The sequence below is a fragment of the Lepidochelys kempii genome, chromosome 3 (genome assembly GCF_965140285.1).
Source record: "Lepidochelys kempii isolate rLepKem1 chromosome 3, rLepKem1.hap1, whole genome shotgun sequence".
NCBI lineage: Eukaryota > Metazoa > Chordata > Testudines > Cheloniidae > Lepidochelys > Lepidochelys kempii.
In genome coordinates, this window is record NC_136382.1 from 151,593,227 (window position 1) to 151,617,081 (window position 23,855).

The following is a 23,855-nucleotide window of genomic DNA, read 5'->3' on the forward strand; positions in this document are numbered from 1 at the left end:
GGTGGGACACATGAGTAGGAGGGGGTATTTATCTTCATTCATTGCAATTTTCCAGAGCCTCTTTCTCCCTCTCCTCTATTTTGGTTGCAGCTCCCTGATCTTTCTTACCTTAATTCTGATCTTGGGCCGAACTTTCTCAGTGTTGGTCCATAGTGCACTAGGCTGTGTCATCTTTCTTTGAATTATCAGAGCACTACTGTACTGTGGATTATGCAATACAATCTGGAAAGCTTTATAATCATTTGTACAGTAGCATATGAAGAACACAGTGAGGAATGCCTGCAGACAGGGAAACAGTCCATTCAAGTTTCAGCATTAAGACATCTAGATTTTAGGCCTGAATTAAGGTGAGGATAGGGAAAAAGGGAAGAGATAATAGAGAGCTTTTTCATAGGATAAAAGACTGTGGAGAAGTAGGAGAGGATGCCAGATAGCTGATTTTACTTAATATAGGAATTGCCATTCTGGATAAGACCCGTGGTTCAGAAGGCTATTTCCAATGGTATCTAGTAATGGATGCTTCAGAGAAGGTTCAAAGAACCTTGCCAATAGAGAAAGTTTCTTCGTGACTTTGGTTAGAGTTTTCCTTATGCCCTGAAGCAAGTGTGTGTGTATAACCCTTCTAAAAAATCTTCTTTTGTTTTTAATCCTTACTATTTTAATTATGGGTGTTCTGATTATCCATATAAATGAATAACCTTCTTTTAATCTTGCTAATTTTTTTGCCTCCATGATATCTTATGGCAGTGAGTTCCACTAGCTAATTAAGTACTGTGAAAAAGTATCTCATTTTATTAATTTTAAATGTGCAGCCTATCAATTTAATTGAATATCCTTCTGTTCCTGAGATTATGAGAAATGATACATAGGCTGGAGAAAATGCCTTCGAGTGAAAGTCTTATGGAGTTCAATCTGTTTAATTTATCAAAAAGAGGATTGAGAGGTGACTTAATTACAGTGTCCAAGCTCCTTTATGGGAGGAAAATACTGGGTACTAAAGGGCTCTTTAATCGAGCAGAAGGAGAGGTAACAAGAACCAGTGGCTGGAAGATGACACCAGATAAATTAACATTAAAAATTAGGCACACATTTCTAACCATGAGGTTGATTAATCACTGGAACAAACTACCAAGAGAAGTGGAGGGTTCTCCATCTCTTAATGTCATCAAATTATGACTGGATGCCTTTTTGGAAGCTATCCCTTAGTCAAACACAATTTATTGGGCTCAGTTTTGGGGTAACTAGGTGAAACGTAATGGTCTCTTGTATGCAAGAGATCAGAGTCCCTTCTGACCTTAAGATCTATGAAAATAGAAATGGTCAGTCAATCTTCTCCATACCTTTTTTTGTTTTGTTTTGTGTACGTCCTCATTGTGATGGATATGGTGATGCTATGTAATAACCTGAAAATACTGAGATGTAATAATTTTATGACTACTGCACATGACTTGTTCAGTGAAGTAAAATTATTGTACATTCACTTCTTCTAGTGGCCTCTACATAATCCCATTCATGGGATGCACTGACTGGTGCTGCTTTAATGTCAGAAACGTAGCTAGCAGTGCCCGTTGGAGCACTTGCGCGCCTTTCTCCTCACTTCTCTGTTCCTAAAAGTTCTACAGGCAAGGCTAAAAAAGACGTATGTGTGGTGCTTCACCTGCTTCAGTTTGTTCCAACTGCTGTCAGTGACTGTTTAGCAAGCTCTCTGGATCATTGGTCCAGATCCTTCTTAGACGAACTAAATGCCAAGTTTTTAACACATCTAGATTTAGTTAGCCTGTATATAGTTACATAGTTAAGATTTTAGATAGGAACCAATACCAGGAAATGCCTATGTGGAAAATACTTCAATGGCCAATCGAAGATAAAAAGACCAGGATTTAAGTGTTGCGCTTCCTTCCCAGTAGCCTTCCTAACATCAGATGCACACTCACAAGGCACGTCTATGCTACAAAGTTAAGTTGACTTAATGTAAATTGAGATCCAGCTGCCACAGTAATTAAGTTGGTTATGTATGTCCACACCACGCCCATTGTGTCAATGGGGTGTGTTCTCACTAGCAGTGCTTGCATCAATGCACAGAGCAGTGCACCATGAGTAGCTATGCCACAGTATAACTAGCTGCAGGTGGTTTTAGGAAGGGTTTGCAACGCCTCATGGTACCAAAATATTGTCGCAGGGGGGAATGGGAATATGGCTTCAGCCTTCCATGATGCAGTTTCCTTCCTCCCTCCCTCTCTCCCTACCCTGATATCAATGGTAAACAACACATACTTTCTCATGCTTTTTTACAAAAGCCTGGCTTAGCCATGCATATGCCATAGCCCGAGAAGCATGGTCCGCACTCAGCTGTGCACTCTTGTGGTGAGCATTACAAATACCTCACACCTTATCCTGCAGTATTTCCAGAGCTGAGACAGGAACCACTGAGTGAAACATTGCAATGTAATTCAAGCAGTCCTGCTGCAAGCCATAGAATTAAACAATTTCCAGTTGCTGCTGGTAGTTGTACAGCAGCTGAACATGGTGGAGTGCCATTTCTGGTTCTGGGAAACAAGCACTGACTGATGGAATCGCATCATTCTGCAGGTATGGGATAATGAGCAGTGGCTGTAGAACTTTTGAATGCAGAAGGCCACTTTCTAGGAGCTTTGTGAAGAGCTTTCCCCAGCCCTGAAGCAGAGCAATACTAAAAAGAGACTTGCTCTGACAGTGGAGAAGTGAGTGGTGATTGCTCTTTGGAAGTGTGCAATGCCAAACTGCTACCAGTCAGTGGGGAATCAATCTAGAGTTGGTGAATCCAGTGTCGGAACTGTTGTAATGCAAGTATGCAGGGCCATTAATCGACTTTTGCTAAGAAGGGTAGTGACTCTGGATAATGTGCAGTACATAGTGGATGGTTTTGCCGCAATGGAGTTCTCTTAGCTGCAGTATGACAGGTTTCAGAGTAGCAGCCGTGTTAGTCTGTATTCGCAAAAAGAAAAGGAGTACTTGTGGCACCTTAGAGACTAACAAATTTATTTGAGCATGAGCTTTCGTGAGCTACAGTTCACTTCATCGGATAGTCTCTAAGGTGCCACAAGTACTCCTTTTCTCTTAGCTGCAGTGAGGCAGTAGATGGCATGCATCTCCCTGTCGCCAGGCCACCTAGCCAAAGAGTACATAAACTGTACTTGTGGCCAGGGTGGCAGAGCACTTCTCTGGCCCTGTGGCAGTGACTGGGACAGATTGCTCCTCTGCCCCCATGGCCGAATCCATGGAAGAGAGTTCCCGCAGGGCTGTGGCTGGCGCAGAGAGTTCCTCCAGCCCCGGCTGTGGCTATGGCAGAGGGCTCCTGTGGCCAAGGCTGGGGCAGATAGCAACTTGCACCAGTGGTTGTGGCCAGGCCAGAGAGCACCTCAGTCCCACGGCCATGGCCAGAACAGAGAGCTCTCCTGGGGTTGTGGGCAGGGCAGAGCCCTCCTTCATCCCCGGGGTCATGACCATGGGGCCATGGTGGAACAACAGAGAACTCCTCGGCCCTAGGGCTGCGGGGGCAGGGGGAAGAGAGCTCCTTTGGCCCCAGGGCTGCGATGGGGTGACAGAGCACTCCTCCGGCCATGGGGCCACGTTGGGAGGGGGGAATGGGGGTGAGGGGACCACAGAGAGCTCCTAGGGGCTTCAGATGGGGCAGAGAGCTGCTCCAGGGCCATGGCCAGGGTGGTTATAGCACTCCTCTGGCCGCGGGGCTGTGGTGGGGTTACAGAGCACTCCTCCAGCCCTGGGGCTACATTGGGGCGGGACAGAGAGTTTCTTGGGGCTGCAGTGGGGTAACAGAGCGCTCCTCTGGCCCTGGGGCCACGGACGGTAGACAGCTCCTCCGGTTCTGGGGCCACGGGCAGGGCAGCAGAGCCTCCTCCAGCCCTGGGGCTGTGACTGGATTCTGTATTGTTGTTTTGATTCTGCGATTCCATCCACATTCTCATTCATAAGGCTCTATCTATTGGTGCTCCATGACCCATGCTCCTATCCTCTACTTCAGAGTTCTTAATGTGAGGGCTCCGCGGTCGAGAAGAGACTGAGGATGGTTTGCCCATGCAGTGCTAGTTAGCCTTGAGACAGAACACAAGGAGGAGAGAATGCATGTGTGGGGCAAATGGACACTGCTACCAAAGATCTCTGATCAGAAGCACAGGTCGCAGACACACCTACAGTGGAGCACCTATAGGGACATACATCTTAAAGAACTGTTGTTACTGTACAAGCTGAGTAACTTCTTCTTTTTAAGCATTTTTTTCTATTTAAATTTTCACAGTTGTGGGAAATTATGGGAGGGGTGTCAGATAACCGTACAAGACAGACAATTATTTAATGATAGAAGATGTTAAAATTCAAAAAGTTAAACCTTTGTATCCTTTGAAATACAAATTGTCTACAAAACATAAAAATGTACAAAATAAATATCTTTACATCAAACTCTAAGCTCTCAAGCAGCATTTTTCTTACTTCGTATGTATCTGTAAATTTTAATTACTATCAATGGAGATTTTTTTGTCAGTTCATATGCATATTTTGAACTCAACACTTACTGATAAAAATCTAATCCTTCCAAGCCTCTGTATAACATTTAATGTTAAGAGTTCTGATTTACATTATGGAGTTCTCCCAAATTCAGTCCAGTGCCTTAACCATAAAATCATTCTTCCTCTCCCTTTTTATTGGCCATGCCCCCTGTGCTGCTAATAGACAGGAGGGGAGTAATGCTGGAGTCTGTATTCTGGCTGTGCAGCATCAGAGGATCATCTTTATACTGGGGCCAGATATCCCAGGCTAGTTTTTACTGATTTGGTACTGCATTACAACAGAGTTAAGTCAGTCGAACTCCATTAAAAAACAATCCAGAATGGAGTTGCACTGATTTAAAACTGAAGTAACATAATGCTGAATCAGATCCTAATATCTTAATCTTAACCTGTGTGATAGATAAATAAAGTTGACCTAAATTTCAGGTTGTTTTCAGGTCCTTGCTTGTTACAGGTTTTTTTGTTCAGTAGAACTTTACTTAGGAATTTCTGAGTTTCCTAATATTTGTGGGTTGCTTTTAGAAAACTGAAATGTTTAATTTTTTTTTGCTGAAAAAAAATTGGTTCTTTAAACCAGTACTCAAGGTTAATTAATATTTTTGCTTGGGAATTTCCTTAAATATGTTTAAGGTTGTGTAGTGTCAGAATGCCTTGCAGGCCTTTTAGGGACTCCTACAGACCTGACAAACCATGCATAGACTTCACTGGACCTTTCAGGTATGCATGGCCACTGGTGGATCTTGCTAGCTTCCCAGAAATGAACCCTGTTCTATCCCAGACAACTGCCCATCTCTGCATATTTACTTCCTTCTTCTTGTTTTCCATGTAGACATGCTAATTCCCCGTGTAATTTTTCCCCTTTTTATCTCCTTCTAGACTGGATCTGACAGCACTACAAGTGGTTTCCTACCTGACAGTCCTCCCATATGTGCAATGCATGCTTTGCAAAACATGCGATAAACAGATGCATGCATTACTATATATATTCTTTAAAAGATACAAGTATATACACCTTCATAAAATACAACTGCCTATTCTTTTAGTGGGGTTTTTAAGTGTATATATGTGTGTTTTATATTCTAGTGATATTTAAATATCTCTGCAATCTTTTTGTTTACTTTTTCAAAGGCATTTCTACTTGTTAGGGAGTTTTGGAGAAGCAGTTTGGAATTTTTATGTAAATCTGTTTTAGAGATATCGTGAGCCAAAAATGCAATAGGAAAACCTCTGAAAACTAAATATTGGGAAACCCCTAACTTCTTATGAGATTTGTTTCAAATTTGCCAGAAAACTTCTACCTTTGGGATGAGATGTAGTGTGTGAAATTTCATGAGTTTGTTTTTTGTTGAAGATGGGGACAGGATGGGAGGGTGCTGAAAATTGGATTGATAGCAGGAAGTGAGTTTTAACTTTACTATATGTAAGAACTAGGGCCTCTAGTTCAGTGTCGGAGAGGGCATGGCCCTGCCTCTCTCTGCTTCCTATGGGGAGGCTACTGCCACTTCTGGTACTAGTCTTGAGCAAGGACTGGTGTTTTGTGCTTCCTAAGCACAAGGACTGGTATTTTGACTGGGACATGTGCATAGGGACTGGAGATGTGAGGTGGGAAGTATCCTTTTTCTTCTTTCTTTCTCTTTTGCACTCACACAGGAAAACACAATCTTGCTGTTTTTCATTGATGATAACAAATAGATAAATATTGTAAGTGTTCATGTCAAATTTTGCATTTAGAAACATTCTGGGGGAATATGTTCTGTACCATTGTCCTGTTTTCTTATGTCCATTATAATGATTTGTTTTTTATTTCTACTGGTTTGCTTCTATGAAAATCTTCAATAAAGAAAAATATTTTAAAAAATATTGCTAATGAAATTGTCATGTTTTAATATTAACAGAATCTTCTCCAATGTTACGAAGATTTGTGTCAGGAAATACCAACAGCGTTCGTAAATTTGATGGCACCAAAAATGAGAAAGGTTGGTAATGCTAAATATATTTTTATTTGAATATACTGTAAGTTAGTGTAGCTTTAGAATTGTTTGTAATTTTCTTAACATTAAGATTCCAAGTTAAACAGTTCTGCACAGTATAATCTTACTGATTCTCACTAATGCCTGGGAGACCCATCGCAGATTATGTAATGTTGTGATTTAGCAAGTGAATAACACAGTGCGCCAGATTCTCATTTACAGTCAGGCCACTTTATACCAGTATAAAGATTGCTTACTCCCACTTTGAGGCTTGTTTAGATTGCCAAAGCAGTGTATGTGTTTAGTATAGGAACATAGGCCTGGAAGGGACCTCCTAGGACGTTGAGTCCAGTCCCCTTATATTGCAGGTGAGATGTGTTCCCTCTAAGCTGCCTGGTTGCGCAGCCGCCCAGGAGTGAATCAAGTGACACACACTTGATTAGCAGAGGCATGTACTGTGGCATGTGTTCAAGTGCCCCTCTCCCAGATCTGCAGCCACATTGCTCCTGCCCTCTGCCTTGTGTGCTTTTACATTATACTATACAGATTTCACTGGGAAGACTAGCATTTCTCAAATTACGGATCCTGACCCAAAAGGGAGTTGCAAGGGGGTCACAAAGTTATTTTAGGGGGGGGTTATGGTATTACCATCTTTACTTCTGCACTGCCTTCAGAGCTGGGCAGACAGAGAGCGGCGGCTGTTGACTGGGGGCCCAGCTCTGCAGGCAGCAGCGCAGAAATAAGGATGGCAATACCATACCATGCCATCCTTACTTCTTTGCAGCTGCTGGTGGCAGCTTTGCCCTCAGAGCTGGGCTCCTGGCCAGCAGCCACCACTCTCCAGCTTTCCAGCTTTTCAGCAGCTGCGCAGAAGTAAGGGTAGCAGTATCGCAACCCCCCTACAAGAACCTTGCGACCTCCCCACAACTCCTTTTTTGGGTCAGGACCCCTACAGTTACAACACTGTGAAATTTCAGATTTAAATAGTTGAAATCATTAAATTTATGATTTTTAAAATCCTATGACACTGAATTGACCAAAATGGACCGTGAATTTGGTAGGGCCCTAGTCATAGACTTCCCCAGCAGTCAGCGCGTGCGCGCACACACACACACAGATTGTTTGTTTGTTTGTTTGTCCCTCTCCCCACACCTATGTACCCCCACGGAGCCAGGGTTGGGGGTGGGGCAGGGCTCAGGAGCTGGAGAGCTGTTGGCAGTTGCTGCAGTCTGAGCCTTCATACACTGTCTCTTTAAGGCACTCACCAGATCTCAGACTTCCCCAGCAGCCAGCATATACACACACAGTCTCTCTCTCACACACACACACACACACACACACACGCACACACGCACACACAGTCTCTGACACACTCACCTCTCAGCCCATACTTGTGTTTTGTTACTTCTTGGTACTTCCTGCAATGTACATATATTCTCTGTAATTTTATTCTTTCAAAGTGCTGTTATTTTAGTTTTTTGACTAGTCTATGCATTTCATAGAATCATAGAATATCAGGGTTGGAAGGGACCCCAGAAGGTCATCTAGTCCAACCCCCTGCTCAAAGCAGGACCACCATTTCATAATTTTATTTCTCTCTTATGCTTATTGAGTTCTAAAATGCTTAACCTGTCCTGATTGGAGTAATTATCCCTATGGTAACTTTTAAAAATATATATTATATCTAGGTTTTTTTTTGTTTCTACCGGTGGCACACATCCGCACATTAACTTGATATTGGTGCACCTAACAAAATTCATTCCTCACATGAAAGGAAAAAATTAGCGGGAACATTGCAGGTGACCCTGTCCTATTAATACAGTTCATAAACTGATCAAGCTCCATCTTAAAATTAGTTAGATTGTTTGCCCCCACTACTCCTATTGGGAGGCTGTTCCAGAAGTTCACTCCTCTAATTATTAGGAACCTTATTCTAATTATCAGCCTAAATTTATTCATGACCAATTTATAGCCATTTGTTCTTGTGATAACATTGGCCTTTAGCTTAAATAGCTTTTCTCCATCCCTGATGTTTATCCGCCCCCCCACCCATGTTTTCGTAGAGAGCAGCTATTTCTTCTTCGAGTAGTGGCTCAGTGGGTGCTCCACTGTAGTTATGTCTGATTCCCTGCACTGATGATTGGAGAACTAGCAGTGTCTGTTGGACCCAAGCATGCACTGTCTCTCCTTCTCAACCACCTTTGGCTAGAGACAGAACTTTAGCTGTCCATTCGCGGATCATTAACTCCTTTACAGTTGCTAATTTTTAGTTTCCCTTAAAGCCTCTTTTCTTTATTTTCTTTGTTTTTCCATTAGCCGTGCCTTAAAAAAAAAGAGAGAGAGAGAAAAAGAAAGGACTTTGTTCTTTTATCAACCCTTGGTGTTGGGGGACCCCCTGACCAAGGGTATGCCCCAGCTCCCCGGGCTTCAAGAAGTGCTGCACTTGCAGCGAGGTGATCCCGGTCGCTGACAAGCACCCTCAGTGCATCTGCTGCCTTGGCAAGGGCCATGTCCAACAAAATTGTTCCCTCTGCCAGCAGCTCCAACGGAAATCCCTCAAGAACAGAGAACTGTGCCAAAAATTATCTTCATGGAGGCAGCTCTTCAATCTCAACCTCCCGGCAGTCGTGAGTCTCCCCCACAACCTTCAACCTTGAAGGGCAGTGAATCAAGGAAGCGGACTGGGACTCTTCTCACAAGTCCAAAAAAGAGTCAGAAGTCCCCTCAGCAAGCCTAGGGGTAGCCGCAAGCAATCGCCATCTCGCTCAATATACTCAGCACTGCTGACATTGAGGCCACATGGCACCCTCGCCTCATGGTAACCGTCAATATCTAACCAATGGACCCTTTGGGCATGGGCACCAAATCGTCATCACCAAAAGATAAGGGCAAACATCCTAGAAAGATGTTCCCGGTATGCGAGTCGACCTCAGTACTGTCAGCAACAGGAGTCCACCAGCACCAGAGAGACCAGTGATGGTTTCCTCTCCCCTCTGGCAATGACACCGGGATGATTGGTCTGATGGAATTCCACCAGTACCGGAGACCTCTGCATGCTAGAGGCATCCGAGTCTTCGCTCCTCCATACCGACATCATGGCACTGAGTCTTTGCCAGGCACGGGGGATATCCCCACAACCATGCCATGCCCCTCCATTGTCTAGTGAGGGGTTGGACAGTGAGCCAGAGGAGATCTCACAGTACTCCTCCGAAGCTCCATATGAGAACCACTATCAACAGGGTCCAAGAATGTACTTGCAGATGGCACCACCACCATCTTGGTATGGCCACCCACTGACATCTCCATCAGATCCTATACCACCACAATGGCCATACTGGTACCCTTGGATGGCACCCTGACAGCCAGCCTCGCAAGCATCAAGCATCACCCGACAAGCTTCCTGGCATGCTCCTTCAGCCACAGCATCTAGGGTCTCAAAGCCTCAAGAAATGGAGGAACAAGAAGCTGACACAGAGGAAGACATAACACCGAAGCGCATATCCTCCTCTTTCCTGAACAAAGTGGTCATGCCTTCACCACCATCAATGGCAGATGACTTCTGTCTGTTTCAGGAGCTGGCGAAAAGAGTAGCAGATGCACTACCAGCTCATTGATATCCTCTACTTGTCATACTCCCTGAAGATTGCCTCCCAATTAATGAAGCCATCTTAGTCCCAGCTAAAATGGGTCTAACCTCGGCATTGGTAATCTCGATGTACAAGAATGCAGGCAAGAAATATGTCCCCGCAAAGGAATCAGAGTTCCTTTTCTCCCACCTGCCACCCAACAACATTGTGATGGATGCCATGAATTTCTGTGGCCAAGAACACCATTCCAGTTCAATGCCATACCTCAAAAATTGGAAGTGACTTGATCTCTTTGGCAGGAAGGCGTATTCCTTGGCCACCTTACAATTCCGTGTTGCCAACTATCGGGCGCTCATGGTAAAATACAATTACATGAATTACAGTAAGCTGAATAACTTTATTGTTAAGCTGCCAGAGAGTCACTGGGAATCCTTCAAGGCCATCATTCAGGAGGGACAACTAGTAGCAAAAACATCACTACAGTCGGCCCTCGATGCCACCAACACGGCAGCCAGATCCATCTCCACTGCTGTGGTGATGATACGGGTGTCATGGCTCCACTTGCCAGCATTCCTAAAGAAGGTGCAGACCACAGTAGAAGATCTCCCCTTTGAGGGTGTGAAGCTCCTTACAGAGAAGACTGATGCCTCCCTTCATAACTTGAGGGATTCCAGGGCCACTCTTTGGTTACTGGGAATCTGTACACTGGGGCAAAAGAGACGCTTTAGCTCCCCCAATCCCATCATAGGCCATATATGACTCAATTCCCATCACAGTGCCATTATGAGCCACAATGGAAAAAAGGGAAAATTCCCAAAATGCAAACTGCCCAGTCCACAATCTTTGACGAAGCCCCCTGCCTCTAAGCACCACTTTTGATGGGCAGGTCAAGGTGCCGCAAGACAACTCCCACAAATGACTATGATTATGCAGCCATTTGGCCAATATTCTGCAGTGCCGGGGAGTGCATAATGTCATATAAATGGGTCTTAGAGATCGTCCAATCCGGATACTCCGTGCACTTCACCTCTCTACCCCCTCCACAACACCCTTTCTCATCCCTCTTTAGGGACCCTTCTCACAAGAGTCTATTATGAAAGGAGATTGCTCCAATTAGGAGCTATAGAGCCAGTACCTCAACATCTGAGGCAAAGGGTTCTTCTCTCATTACTTCCAAATACTCAAAAGAAAGGGAGATTGGGGACCCATACTGGACCTCAGAGCTCTCAACACGTTTATCGAAGCTCGGAAGTTCAAGATGGTTACATTATTGACAATTATTCCATCACTGGAACAGGGAGAATGGTTTTCAGCTCTTGACCTACAGGATGCCTACTTTCACATTTCAATACTACTGAATCACAGATGATTTCTCATAGTCTCTCTGGGACATGACTATTACCAATACAGAGACCTCCCCTTCAGACTCTCATCGGCCCCGAGAGTATTTTCAAGTGTTCTCTCAGCGATAGCCTTTCATTTACACTTGCAAAGGATAATGATCTACCCATACCTGGATGATTGTCTCCTCAGAGCTCAATCGCTCCAAGAGGCTCATCGAGCCATCAACACCACAATGCACTTGTGTACAGAACTGGGCTTTCAGATCAACACCTAGAAGTCAACCGTCACGCCAGTGCCACACCTGGAATTTATAGGGGCTGACCTGGATATTCTACAGGCCAAAGCCTTCCTACCTCAACACATGTTCCTATCCCTGATCTCACTCATAGACACAGCTCAGCATAGTCCGCAAATACCAGATAGACGCTGCTGTCTCCAACTGTTGGGGCATATGGTGGTGGGCACGACCGTGATACCATATGCCAGACTCCACATGTGATACCTCCAACTATGGTTCAGTTCAGTTTAGACTGAACAGGGACAGGGTGGAGAAACCTCTGTCACTATCTACCAGGATCAACAACTCCTTAGAGGTTTCAGAGTAGCAGCCGTGTTAGTCTGTATTTGCAAAAAGAAAAAGAGTACTAATGGCACCTTAGAGACTAACCAATTTATTTGAGCATAAGCTTTCGTGAGCTACAGCTCACTTCATCGGATGCATCCTTAGGCTGGTGGAAGGACCCAGCCACTATGTGCAAAGGGATACCCTTCTTGTGCACGTCACCATTGTTGCTCCTTACTACTGACGCATCACTCATAAGGTGGATCATGCACTTAAACAGCCTCACTACTAAGGCAAATGGTCACTTACAGAGATATCTCTACACATGGATCTCCTTGAACTGAGGGTGGCCAGGAATGGCTATGCCCATTTCTTCCTGCTGATAGCAGCATCACATACAAAGATCCTAACAGACAACATAGCCTACATGTACTACATCAAACGCTGGGGCATAGGAAGCCGCCCTCCATGTGTGTGGAAGCAATGAGGCTATGGAATTGGTGCATCTCTCACAACGTCATTTTGTCAGCAGCTTACCTCCCTGGCATGCAGAACTCTACAGTAGACAACCTCAGTCGCAAATTCCTGCATGACCATCAGTGGGAGATTCACCTGTCAGTACTCCACACTCTGTTCACATGATGGGGAACACTGTCCATAGGCCTGTTCATCACTTACCAGAACAAGAAGTGTCTGTGCTACTGTTCCAGTGCTATCTGGGTGATGCTCTTCTCCCCTGGGACAAAGACCTTTTTTACATCTTTCATCTGTTTCCTCCTTTGCTGAAGGCTCTGCTAAAAATAAAAAGGGATGGAGCTCACGTCATCTGATCGCTCCTACTTGGCCAAGTACCCTTATCCGACACAGCTTGCGACATGCCTGACGATCTCTCTTTCGACTCTTCCGCAACTCCTTTCACAGGCTGATAGGCGTACCCTACATCCCAATTTAGGGATGCTCTGCCTCAAAGCATGGTTCCTGCATGGTTCCAGCACTAGAAAATTTATGCTCAAAGGAAGTAGAAGAGGTCCTATTACACAGTAGAAAGTTATCCACACAACATACTTTACCTGCAGAAATTGTCCAGGTTTCAGATTTGGTCTACATCCCAATAAATCTCTCCAACATCAATAATTCTTCCACGTATTCTGGAATATGCCCTGTGCTTTATAAAAATTGGGATTATCCCTAAACACTCTTAGGGTCCATCTAGCAGCTATCACAGCCTTTCACCAACTCAGAGGGATACACGGTGCTGTTACATCCAACCACAAAAGGGTTCCTTAAGGGTATAATAATCCTTTTTCCTCACCTCGACTTCCTACCTCCATGTGGGACCTAAACTTGGTTCTGAAAGGGTGGATTAGAACCCCCTTTGAATCCATGGCCACCTGTTCATTAGCATACCTACAAGTAAAAACAGCCTTCCTGATACCAATCACCTTGGCAAGAAGAATAGGGGAGATAGCAGCTCTGATGGGGCATCCTTCTTATGCAGTATTCTTTCCAAACAAGGTTACACTCAGGCTGCATCCAAAATTCATCCCTAAGGTAACCTCCCCATTTCTAATGAAACAGTCAATTCACCTTCCAGTCTTCTACTCCAAGCTTCACCAAGACAATAGGAAGGCTATACTACATACCCTAGATGTTAGGAGAACCCTGGCCTTCTTCCTTGATAAGACAAAGGCCTTCAGAAAATCCCCTAGATTTTTCCTCTCTGTGGCGGATAGATCCAAGGGCTCACCAATATCAGCCCAAAGACTCTCTAAGTGAGTCTTGAATTGGATCAGACAGTGCTATGACATTTGCAAATTGACCCCTCCAGATTTGATCCATACAAACTCCACAAGATCAGTCTCCTCATCTGTCGCTTTTTTCAAGGTTGTCCCTATCTCAGAGATCTGCAGAGTGGTGCATGGGCATCAGCCCACACTTTTGCAGAACACTGCGCAATCACTGGGGACTCCACCACCAATGCTATCTTCAGCTCCACAGTACTGTCATTTGTAATTGACCCAACTCTGAAGTCCCCACCCTCCAAAAGGGATGCTGCTCAGAAGTTACCTACAGTGGAGCACCCATAGACACACTACTCAAAGAAGGAGAAGAAGAAGTAGTTACTCACCTTGTGCAGTAACAATGGTTCTTCTTCAAGTAGCATCCCTGTGGGTGCTCCACTTTAGGTGAAAGACTCTTTTCCTCTAAAACAGATGAGATCATACATACAATGAAAGACTCTGGGGCCACATTATGTACCTTAGGCATATACACCCCACCTAATAAATGATGCTGATACACACCATATCAAAAAACAAGAAACACATCTTTCCACCACCAACAACCAGTGGCATTTTGACCACAGCCGGAATAAACAATGCCCTCAAAGTCATAGAGCCCTGTAACATCAGGCCTCATCTTCTCTACCATTGACAACCAAGTATCAATTTTGAAGTCTTGGTTGAAGGTCTGAATGACCTCCCCCAAACTATAGCGCTCCTACCCAAACTTTTGGCCACCGCTTATGCCCATTCTGCCACGCTTGGGCAGCTATAACAACGGACCAATGGAGATCATAAGATCTGGTTATGCCATCTCCTTCCTCTCCATCCCTCTTCAGGGACCCCTCTCACAAGCACCTCCTACAACAGGAAGTGGACCACCTCCTACACCTGGGTGTTGTGAAACGAGTTCCAAATCAAAACAAAGGGAAGGGTTTGTACTCAAATTATTTCCTCACCAAAAAGAAAAGCGGTGGATGTAGACCCATCTTAGATCTTAGGAAGCTAAATAAATTAATATGCAACCACAGGTTCAAAATGGTCACAATAATACCAGCACCAGACTGCAGGGACTGATTTTCAACCCTCGATCTTCAAGACACATATTTTCATATCACCATACAACCGGCCCACAGACAATTCATGCTAGGATCCAACCACTACCAATACTGAGTCCTACCCTTTGGTGTCTCCACTGCCCCTTGAGTTTTTTCAAAAACACTCGTGGTAGTAGCGGCACACTTAAGTCGCAGAGGAGTGATGATCTTCCCGTATTTAGATGACTGCCTACTGAAAGGTATGACCCGGGAAGAGGCGACACACATGGTACAAACAACCATAGAGCTATTCCACAAATGAGGGTTGCAGATAAGAACTCTCTAACAAAGAAATCAACTCTAACCCCGACACAACACCTGGAGTTCATTGGAACCTACCTCAACTGCGTACAAGCCAAAGCAATACTACCAAACCACAGGTTTATGACAATGAACACACACATTTCCATGATCACCACCAGTCCACAAACCTCAGTGAGGACTTGCCTTCAGCTCCTGGGGCATATGGTAGTCACAACGTTCGTCTAAAGGCATGCAAGATTCCATATGCGCTGTCTTCAGGGCTGGCTGAGCACTGTGTATATGCCCAGAAAACAAGGCCATCATGTCACTACACTGATGGATGAAATCAGAAAATGTCTTCACAGGGATCCCCTTTCAACAGGACCCTCCATCACTCTCTATCACAACGGACATGTCCCTGATAGGTTGGGGCTCTCATTTGGACCACCACATCACACAGGCAAGTGGTCAGTGACCACTTCACATCAACCTCCTAGAGCTCTGAGCAGTACACAACTCATGCCGTCATTTCCTGCCAGTCATACAAAACAAATCAATTTGCATACTAACCAACAACATTGCATGCATGTTTTATATCAATCGACAAGGAGGAGCTCGCTCTTGCACTCTAGGCACAGAAGCCCTGAAATTGTGGAGTTGTTGTATCTGCAACAACATAAACATCACGGCATCTTACCTACCGGGATGCCAGAATACAACAGTGGGCACACTAAGCAGACACTTCTCAGAGGAACACGAATGGGAAATACGTGACAGTATCCTCAAAATGATATTTCAGAAATGGGGCTACCCATCAATAGATCTATTTGCATCAGCAACAAACTGTATGCATTCCCACCGATACCCCTAATCTTGCGAGCCATTCACAAGATATGGACCAACGGAGCACACATCATCCTGATTGTCCCCACCTGGCCCAGACAGACTAGGTTCCCTTACATGTCGCGCCTGGCAGTGTGTGCTCCACAAATGCTTCCCTTGTGGACGGAACTTCTGTCAGAGAACAAGGGCCGAACACTCCATCCGAATCCAGAGAAGCTCCACCTCAAAGCATGGGTCCTACGTGGTTTCAACATGGAGAACTAGACTGTTCAAAAAAAGTATTGCTAAACAGAAGACAATCTACCAATAGAAATACTTACCTCCAGAAGAGGAAGAGATTCTCGATACGGTGCCAACAAAAAAAGACATGCAGTCATGGCACCTCTACCGACTATATTAGACTATATACTAGAACTGAAACAATTGGGCTTAACCATAAACTCAATCAAAGTACATCTAGTGGCCATTATGGCTTTTCACAATAAGGTAGGGGGGCATCAGTCTTTGCTCACCCAATCATGAGACATTTCCTAGTGGGTATACAGAACATGTATCAGGAAGTTTAACAACCTACACCACCGTGGGACTTGAATCATGTACTCAAATGCCTGACCAGACCACTCTTTGACCCATTAGCGACCTGCTCTCTCCTACATATGTCAATGAAGGTCATGTTTCTGGTGGCCATCACATCAGCCAGAAGGGTGAATGAAATATGGGCACTGATGGCTGAACCTCCCTACAACTAAGGAGAAAATCATGCTATGACCACACCCAAATTTTTTTGCCGACAATAGCTACATCCTTCCACGTAAACCAAACTATACGCTTACCCACGTTTTACCTTAAACCACACAGGGATTCACAAGAGGCTGACCTGCACACACTTGATGTCAGGCGAGCCATAGCGCTCTATTTAGACAGAACCAAACCATTCTGTAAATCACCAAGACCGTTTATCTCCACAACAGAACGATCTAAGGGTCGTGTTGTATCGACCCAGAGACTATCTAAATGGATCTCCACCTGTATTCAAACCTGTTACCAACTACACAATAAAGAACCTCCCTCAGGCTTCAGATCTCATTCTACATGTGATATGCTACCTCAATAACCTTCCTTAAGAATGTCCCCTTAATAGAGATATGTAGAGTTGCCACCTGGGCATCCAAGCACACCTTTGCTAAACATGATGCAATCCCCGAAGTGCTATGTCAGATACCATAATTGGCCTTACCGTGCTCTTGACCACTACACACATAACTCCAAAGCCCCTACTATCCACAGTAGGGCACTGCTCTACAGACACCTAAAGTGGAGTATCCACAGGGATACTACTTGAAGAAGAAGTTACTCACCTTGTGCAGTAACAATGGTTCTTCAAGATGTGTGTCCCTGTGTGTGCTCCATTACCCACCCTCCTTCCCTCTACTTCAGAGTTTTTGCTATCAGACTTCGCAGTAGAGAAGGAACTGAGGGGGTCAGGTCATGCGTGCACTGCAAGAGGCGCCAATGACACTGCGAGACAGCTACTGCATGTGCACTCTCGGACCGAGCACTGCTACCTAAAATCTCTGATCTCCGGTGCAGGAATGCACCGACGCCTAAAGTGGAGCACCCACAGGGACACGCATCTCAAAGAACCATTATTACTGCACAAGGTGAGTAACTTCTTCTTCTTTGAGATGTGTGTCCCTATGAGTACTCTACAACCTGCCCTCTTCCCCTCTGCTTTGGAGTTCTTGTTATGACCCTGCGATAGGGAAGGAACTGAGGACAGTTAGCCTGTGTGCACCAACTAGCGTTGTGGCGCAGCACAAGGAAAGACAGCGCATGTGCGGGCCCAATAGACACTGCTACCAAAGTGTCTGTGATCAGCAGCGCAGGGACACAGACACACCTACGTTGGAGCACCCATAGGGGCACACATCTCGAAGAACCATTGTTACTGCACAAGGTGAGTAACTTCTTTATCTCCTCACTGCCTTCATTTTGCTAGACTAAACAAGCCAAGCTCTTTCAGTCTCCTATGATAAGATAGGTCTCTCCACTCTCCTGATCACCCTAGAAGCCCTCCTCTGAACCTATTCCAGATTGAATTCATCTTTCTTGAATATGGGTGACCACATTGTACAAAATATTCCAGATGAGGACTTATTAGTGCCTTGTACAATGACATTAATACTTTACTATTTCATTGGAAATATCTCATCTCATATATCCCAGGATTGCATTTGTCTTTTTCACAACCACATCACATTGGTGGTTCATAGTCATCCTGTGATCGACTAATACATCCAGGTCTTTCTCCTCAAACCGATTAGCATCCCAGCATATAGCAGAAATTCTTGTTCTTTTTTGAGTAATGTCCCTACAGGTGCTCCACTTCTGGTAAAAGTGCACCCTGTGCACCATTGATCAGAGACTTTTGGTAGCAGTGCCTGTTTGGTCCAACATGCACCCTAGCTATACTTGTGCCTTATACCAAGGGTGTATAGGGCTGTGTTGGATGAATCAGTTCCTTCTCTACTGTGAAGTCCATCAAGACAAAGACTCCAGAGTAGAAGGGAAGGAGGATGGATAGTGGAACACCTTATGTGGGACTAACGTCTCAAAGAACTCCAGTTACTGTACAGGATAATTAAATTCTCATTCTGTGAATAATGTCTTCATGGGCGCTCCACTTTGAAGTAATACTCCCCAAAGAAAGTGGGTGCTTTTGAGTCCTGTCTAAGACTGCTTGTAGAACTGCAGTACCAAAGGGGGTGACTGCTCTAGAGGCATGTACTACAGCATAATATTTTAAGAAGGTATGGACCAAACCCCACGTGATAGCTTTGCATATTTCTTCAGTGGATGTCTCGCAGTGTCATCAGGGCTATGGAAGTAGATTGTGATTTAGTAGAATGCACTTGTAACAGGTCATGCTGTCATCGCCATGGTGCTTCCAGGAATTAGCTCATCCTAGCCTTGGAGCGTCTCCTTCTGGCCGGCATCTCTCCTGCTGTCGCTATTTGTCTTTCCATTATGAATCTTCACCCACTATATCTCAGGCCCCACGTCCCTCCTGGCCTGCGATGCCCCTTCTCAGGTACTGCCCCGCGGCAGTACCCCAACACTAAGGGATCCTCCCCTACGCCCACCTCGCCTCAGAGACCCACTGCCAGTCTTCATCTAGCCCCTTACTTCAGGAGCAAACCGCAGTCTGAAGTGGCCACTCATCATCAGCAAGGAGGTTGAACCTGTTGCCTGTTCCTCCTCTGGCTGCCTCCCCACAGCCCTAATACCTCTTCCGGCCCTGACAGCAAGGCCTCTGCCTGGGGGTTTGCCAGGCTGGAGCTCCCACAGCTCCTCCTGTCCTTCCCCAGCACTACACTGTCCAAGGAACCCTTTTCCTCTTTCAGGCAACCAGGTCCATCTCTCTCCAAGGTTGGAGAAAGACTGACTGCCTTCCGGCCGTGCAGCCCTTTTATAGGGCCCAGCCTGACCGTGATTGACTGCCTCCCAGCCTTCTCTGATTGGCTCTGAGTCCTCTCCAAGGGCTGGCTTTTAACTCCTTGTAAATCAGAGCAGGGTGACTGCCCCGCTACAGCACTATAACTAAGGCTGCAAGTCTGTCATGGACATCATGGAAGTCACGGATTCTGTGACTTTCCATGACCTCTGTGACTTCTGCAGCGGCTAGTGCTGGTGCAGGGGCTGTCCGGCTTGGGCAGGCCCTGGGCCAGCAGCAGAAGTTTGGGTGTGTGGGAGGGGGCTAGAAGCAGGGATTCGGGGGGTGTGCTTACCTGTCGGGGGGGGCCTGCAGCTTCGAGGAGGGGGGGCGGGTCTCCGCGCTGCATTCTGCTGGTGCCTACAGACCCCACCCCCACAGCTCCCATTGGCTGCATTTCCTGGCCAATGGGAGCTGCGGCAAGCAGCACTTGTGGCGGGAGCAGCGGAAGAGCTCCTGTCCTGGCTCTTGCCTCTGCCGCCTAGAAGCTTCAGGGACATGGAGCCGGGTAGAAAGCCCCTGCCAGCCCCTTCAATCCTCCCTACCCCAGTACCAGCGGGGGTCCCGGGTCACCTCCCCCAGCACCCGCGGTGCCCCCAGATTGCCCCCCCAGAGCACCCACGACCCAAGTTTTAGTCACGGCGGATATTTTTAGCAAAAGTCATGGACAGGTCATGGGCCTGTGAATTTTTGTTTAAGACCCGTGTCCTGTCCATGACTTTTTTACTAAAAATACCTGTGAATAAAACATAGCCTTAGCTATAACCATAGGAGGGGGCTGAACATTAGCAGTGTTGTGGTAAGAGGGGATACAACCGCAAACCCATTTCAGGAGAGCCTTTGGGTCAAAACAGGGGCCACTTTAATTCTGGCCATGAAAGAGACAAACAGCCCTCAAGGCTTTAGTCCTTTCCAAATAGAAATCGAACACTCTCCTGACATCCCAGGTGTGAAGAGCAGCATCTTCCCTAATCAGATGAAATTTAGAATGAAAACTGACAGCTGAATGACCTGATTGATATGAAAGTCTGAGGTTACTTTAGGCAAAAAATAAAGATATGGCTGGTAAGGAAAGCGAGGATTTTAGAAATAGTATAGGGAGTGCAACAACAAGATTTAGTGAGAAAGTGGATGTGATGAAAAAAGGAAAGGGAAGAGTCAAAAATACTGATTCATATGAGCTCCAGAGATGTGATGTCAATCTGATCACAGTGATGGAGAAGTGCAGCAAAGAACAGGGTTTAGGAGAAAACGTGGACAGTTCATGTTTTGTTTTAGTTAAAGGAAATAACATCCATGAGGAAATGTTAGAGGACCAGCAAGAGATTTGAGACTGGACAGGAAGAGAGAGGTCAGTGGTTGGCAGGTACATTTGAGAATTGTCAGCATAGTGGTGAATATGGCTGTGGTACACATAAAAACCTAAATAAACATCGAGTAAATCACTTCAAGGAAAACTGCAGAAACAAAACATAGATGCAAACTAACAGAATCTGTTTCTTTCAGTAATGAGCACAGGACCATTGTTCATTTTTATAATCATCAGTCCTGTTTGTATGTTATATTCCTAACATTTATTTTTTTCTATATTTAGTTATCATCATTTTTGTTTTGTTTTGTTTGTTTGTTTAGGTAGAATCTGTGTTGAGACAAGGACTTACTATATTAACTTGGTCATCTCTGACATTGGACAGTTTTTTTCAAGAAGTTGATGAAGTTATGAATATGTTTAAGCAGCTTTTGAAAAAGGTATGCATATTTGCCAAATTAATTAAAATGACATTTTTTGAAGAAATTTCAAATACACTTTCATTTGATTTTAGAGTATTTCACAGCAAAAAATAACTTGTGCTTTAAACTCAATTAATGATTTGACTTCTATTCACATGTAAGAAACTTCTTAAGGCTTGTCTACATTACCACTGGATCGATGGGCAGCGATCCATCCAGCAGGGGTCGATTTATCATGTCTAGTCTAGACGTGATAAATTAACCGCTGACCGCTCTCCCGTCAACTCCGGTACTCCACCAGGGCGAGAGGTGCAGGCAGAGTCGATGGGAGAGCCTCAGCCACCGACATACCGCAGTGAAGACAACGTGGTAAGTAGATCTAAGTATGTTGACTTCAGCTATGTTATTCACGTAGTGGAAGTCGCGCAACTTAGGTCGGGCCCCCCCCTTCCCTCCAGTGTAGACCAGGCCTTAGTTAAGATTAACATTAAATTCTTAATAACTTTTAGTGATAACGTTTTGCAACATTGAAATATGTCTCTGTTTTTTTAAAGCAAATATTGTTGTTCACATGCATTTCTTTTGGAAGAATGATAAGGCCCTGGTAGTTTCTCCATATTTACACCCTTGCTACCACCTTTAAACCCTAGATTTTAACCTCTTTTCTTCAAGTTGAGTTTGTATTAGGTCTCACCATTGTTTGTGACTAGCACTCTGATTTCTTGTCAGAAAGGGTCTCTAATTTTTGTCAGTGCCCTCCCCTTCTGGTCTGAAGAGCAAGGTAAGTATTTCTTATTTCTCAGACCACTACTGGGGTAACCGTGCCTGTCTACCGAGGCAACTGCATAATCCTCCCCAGCCTTTTCTAGGTTCCTCCTGCTGAACGTGGCCAATACTGCATGACCCCCAGTCATTGCCTCCATTGGTGAATGAGAAGTATCTTCAGCTCTCCTTCTGGAATCCTTTCTTCTCCAAATCCTTTTTCTCCATGCTGAGAATTGCTTTGATAACTTTGCCTAAGGTTCAGGAATTCCAACTTTTGGTCTAAGCCATTAAGAACAACTTGGGAAGCCTGAATGTCCCAGTTGTATTCCAGCAGCTATTGAAGCTTCCCCCTCTCCAACAACTCTATTCATTGGCCTTCCATTATAGAAAAGAAGTCAGTTCAAGTGGGAGAGTGTGCAAAATCACATGACACTATCAGTTCTTCAAGTAGTTGCAGATGTGTATTCCACTCAGGTGTGTGTATGCCCAGTGCACAGAAGCCAGAGAATTTTGCTTAACAATACTTGTAGGGGTGACACTCATGTCTTCTGGCCACCTAGCCCCTCCTCTGGCTATTTAAGAGCAGCACTGCCCCAACCCTCCTCTGTTCCTTCTCACTGCCCAGGGCTAGAGTTGGAATGCTCAGTGTGCTTCTTACCTTATGCTGTTTCACAGAGTTTTTTTGTATATACACCTCTAGCCCGATATAACGCGACCCGATATAACACGAATTTGGATATAACGTGGTAAAGCAGTGCTTTGGGGGGCGGGGCTGTGTGCTCCGGCAGATCAGCATGTCTGGCTCCGACACGCTGCTCTGAGCGGCGCCGGGCTAGGGCCGAGGGGTTGGATAAGGGGCAGAGGGTCTCAGGGGGTGGTCAGAGGACAGGGAACAGGGGCATTGAATAGAGCGTGGGAGTCCCTGGGGGCCTGTCAGGGGGCGGGGGTGTTGAGAGGGGTCAGGGAGTGTGGGGGAGTGTTGGATGGGTCGGGGGTTCTGAGGGGTCAGTCAGAGGTCGGGAAGTGACTATTAATAAAGGAAATTCTCGAGGCCAAAGCAAGTTCAATATAACGTGGTTTCACCTAACACGGTAAGATTTTTTGGCTCCCAAGGACCACGTTATATCGGGGTAGAGGTGTAGTTGTTAATTGTAGTTAGTTTAGTGGTGCCTATAGGTTTAGTTTTATTAAAAATGGTTGGATAGGATTTTGCCTGGTGTGATGCCCTCGCCAGCATTTGAACACTGCCCATCATGTGGGGTAGTTAGCTCTAATAATGAGAACCGCACACTCAGTGTTTATTGTGCCTTCGGGAAGGGCCCATTAAAGAAAGGTCCTTCATCTGCAAGTCATTCAAAAAGAGAATGCAGGTGGACAGAGACTTTTATTTGAAGCAGCACCCTCAGGAACAGACCATGAGGCCCTTTTCAGCACTGGGGACCTTCACAGATTGTCAGGCCCCTCAGAGGGCATCTGAGCTGGCACAGGCTGCTGTTAGGCCAAATTCATATTCTTCTCCCCCACAGAAAAAAAGAGACAGTTCTTCCTCTGGTCCTCCTAGAAAAATTTATCACAAAATGGACTGGGGCTATTCCAGAACTCAGAGAGATTCCTCCTCCCCTTCCAAGAGGAGTGCAGATCTACATTGTGATTCATCCCGGATGCACGATAGAGCAGGGCTATTTGCTCTCCAGTGCCGAGATGAGAGCAACTGGACTCTACCATTGACTCAGGTACCATCCATGGGGCTTCCTCTGAGTCCAGTACCAACAATTTCAGTGTCAGCACTGACTGTTTCCACACCAGTGGTGTATCAGGCAGCAATGGACTTTCTTTGCCTGGCTGTTCCTGATCCTCCACTAACTGAGGAATGTTCA

The 23,855-nt window shown here is 45.3% G+C and overlaps 1 protein-coding gene across 1 annotated transcript in view; it reads left to right on the forward strand.

Annotated features, from left to right (window-relative positions):
- DNAH8 (dynein axonemal heavy chain 8) overlaps positions 1–23,855 on the forward strand; it is a 583,322-nt gene that overhangs the window by 137,318 nt on the left and 422,149 nt on the right. The window contains exons 19-20 of the mRNA XM_078852248.1: positions 6,458–6,538; positions 21,115–21,231. Coding sequence (XP_078708374.1) covers positions 6,458–6,538; positions 21,115–21,231 — 198 coding nt within the window. The remainder of the gene's footprint in view (positions 1–6,457; positions 6,539–21,114; positions 21,232–23,855) is intronic.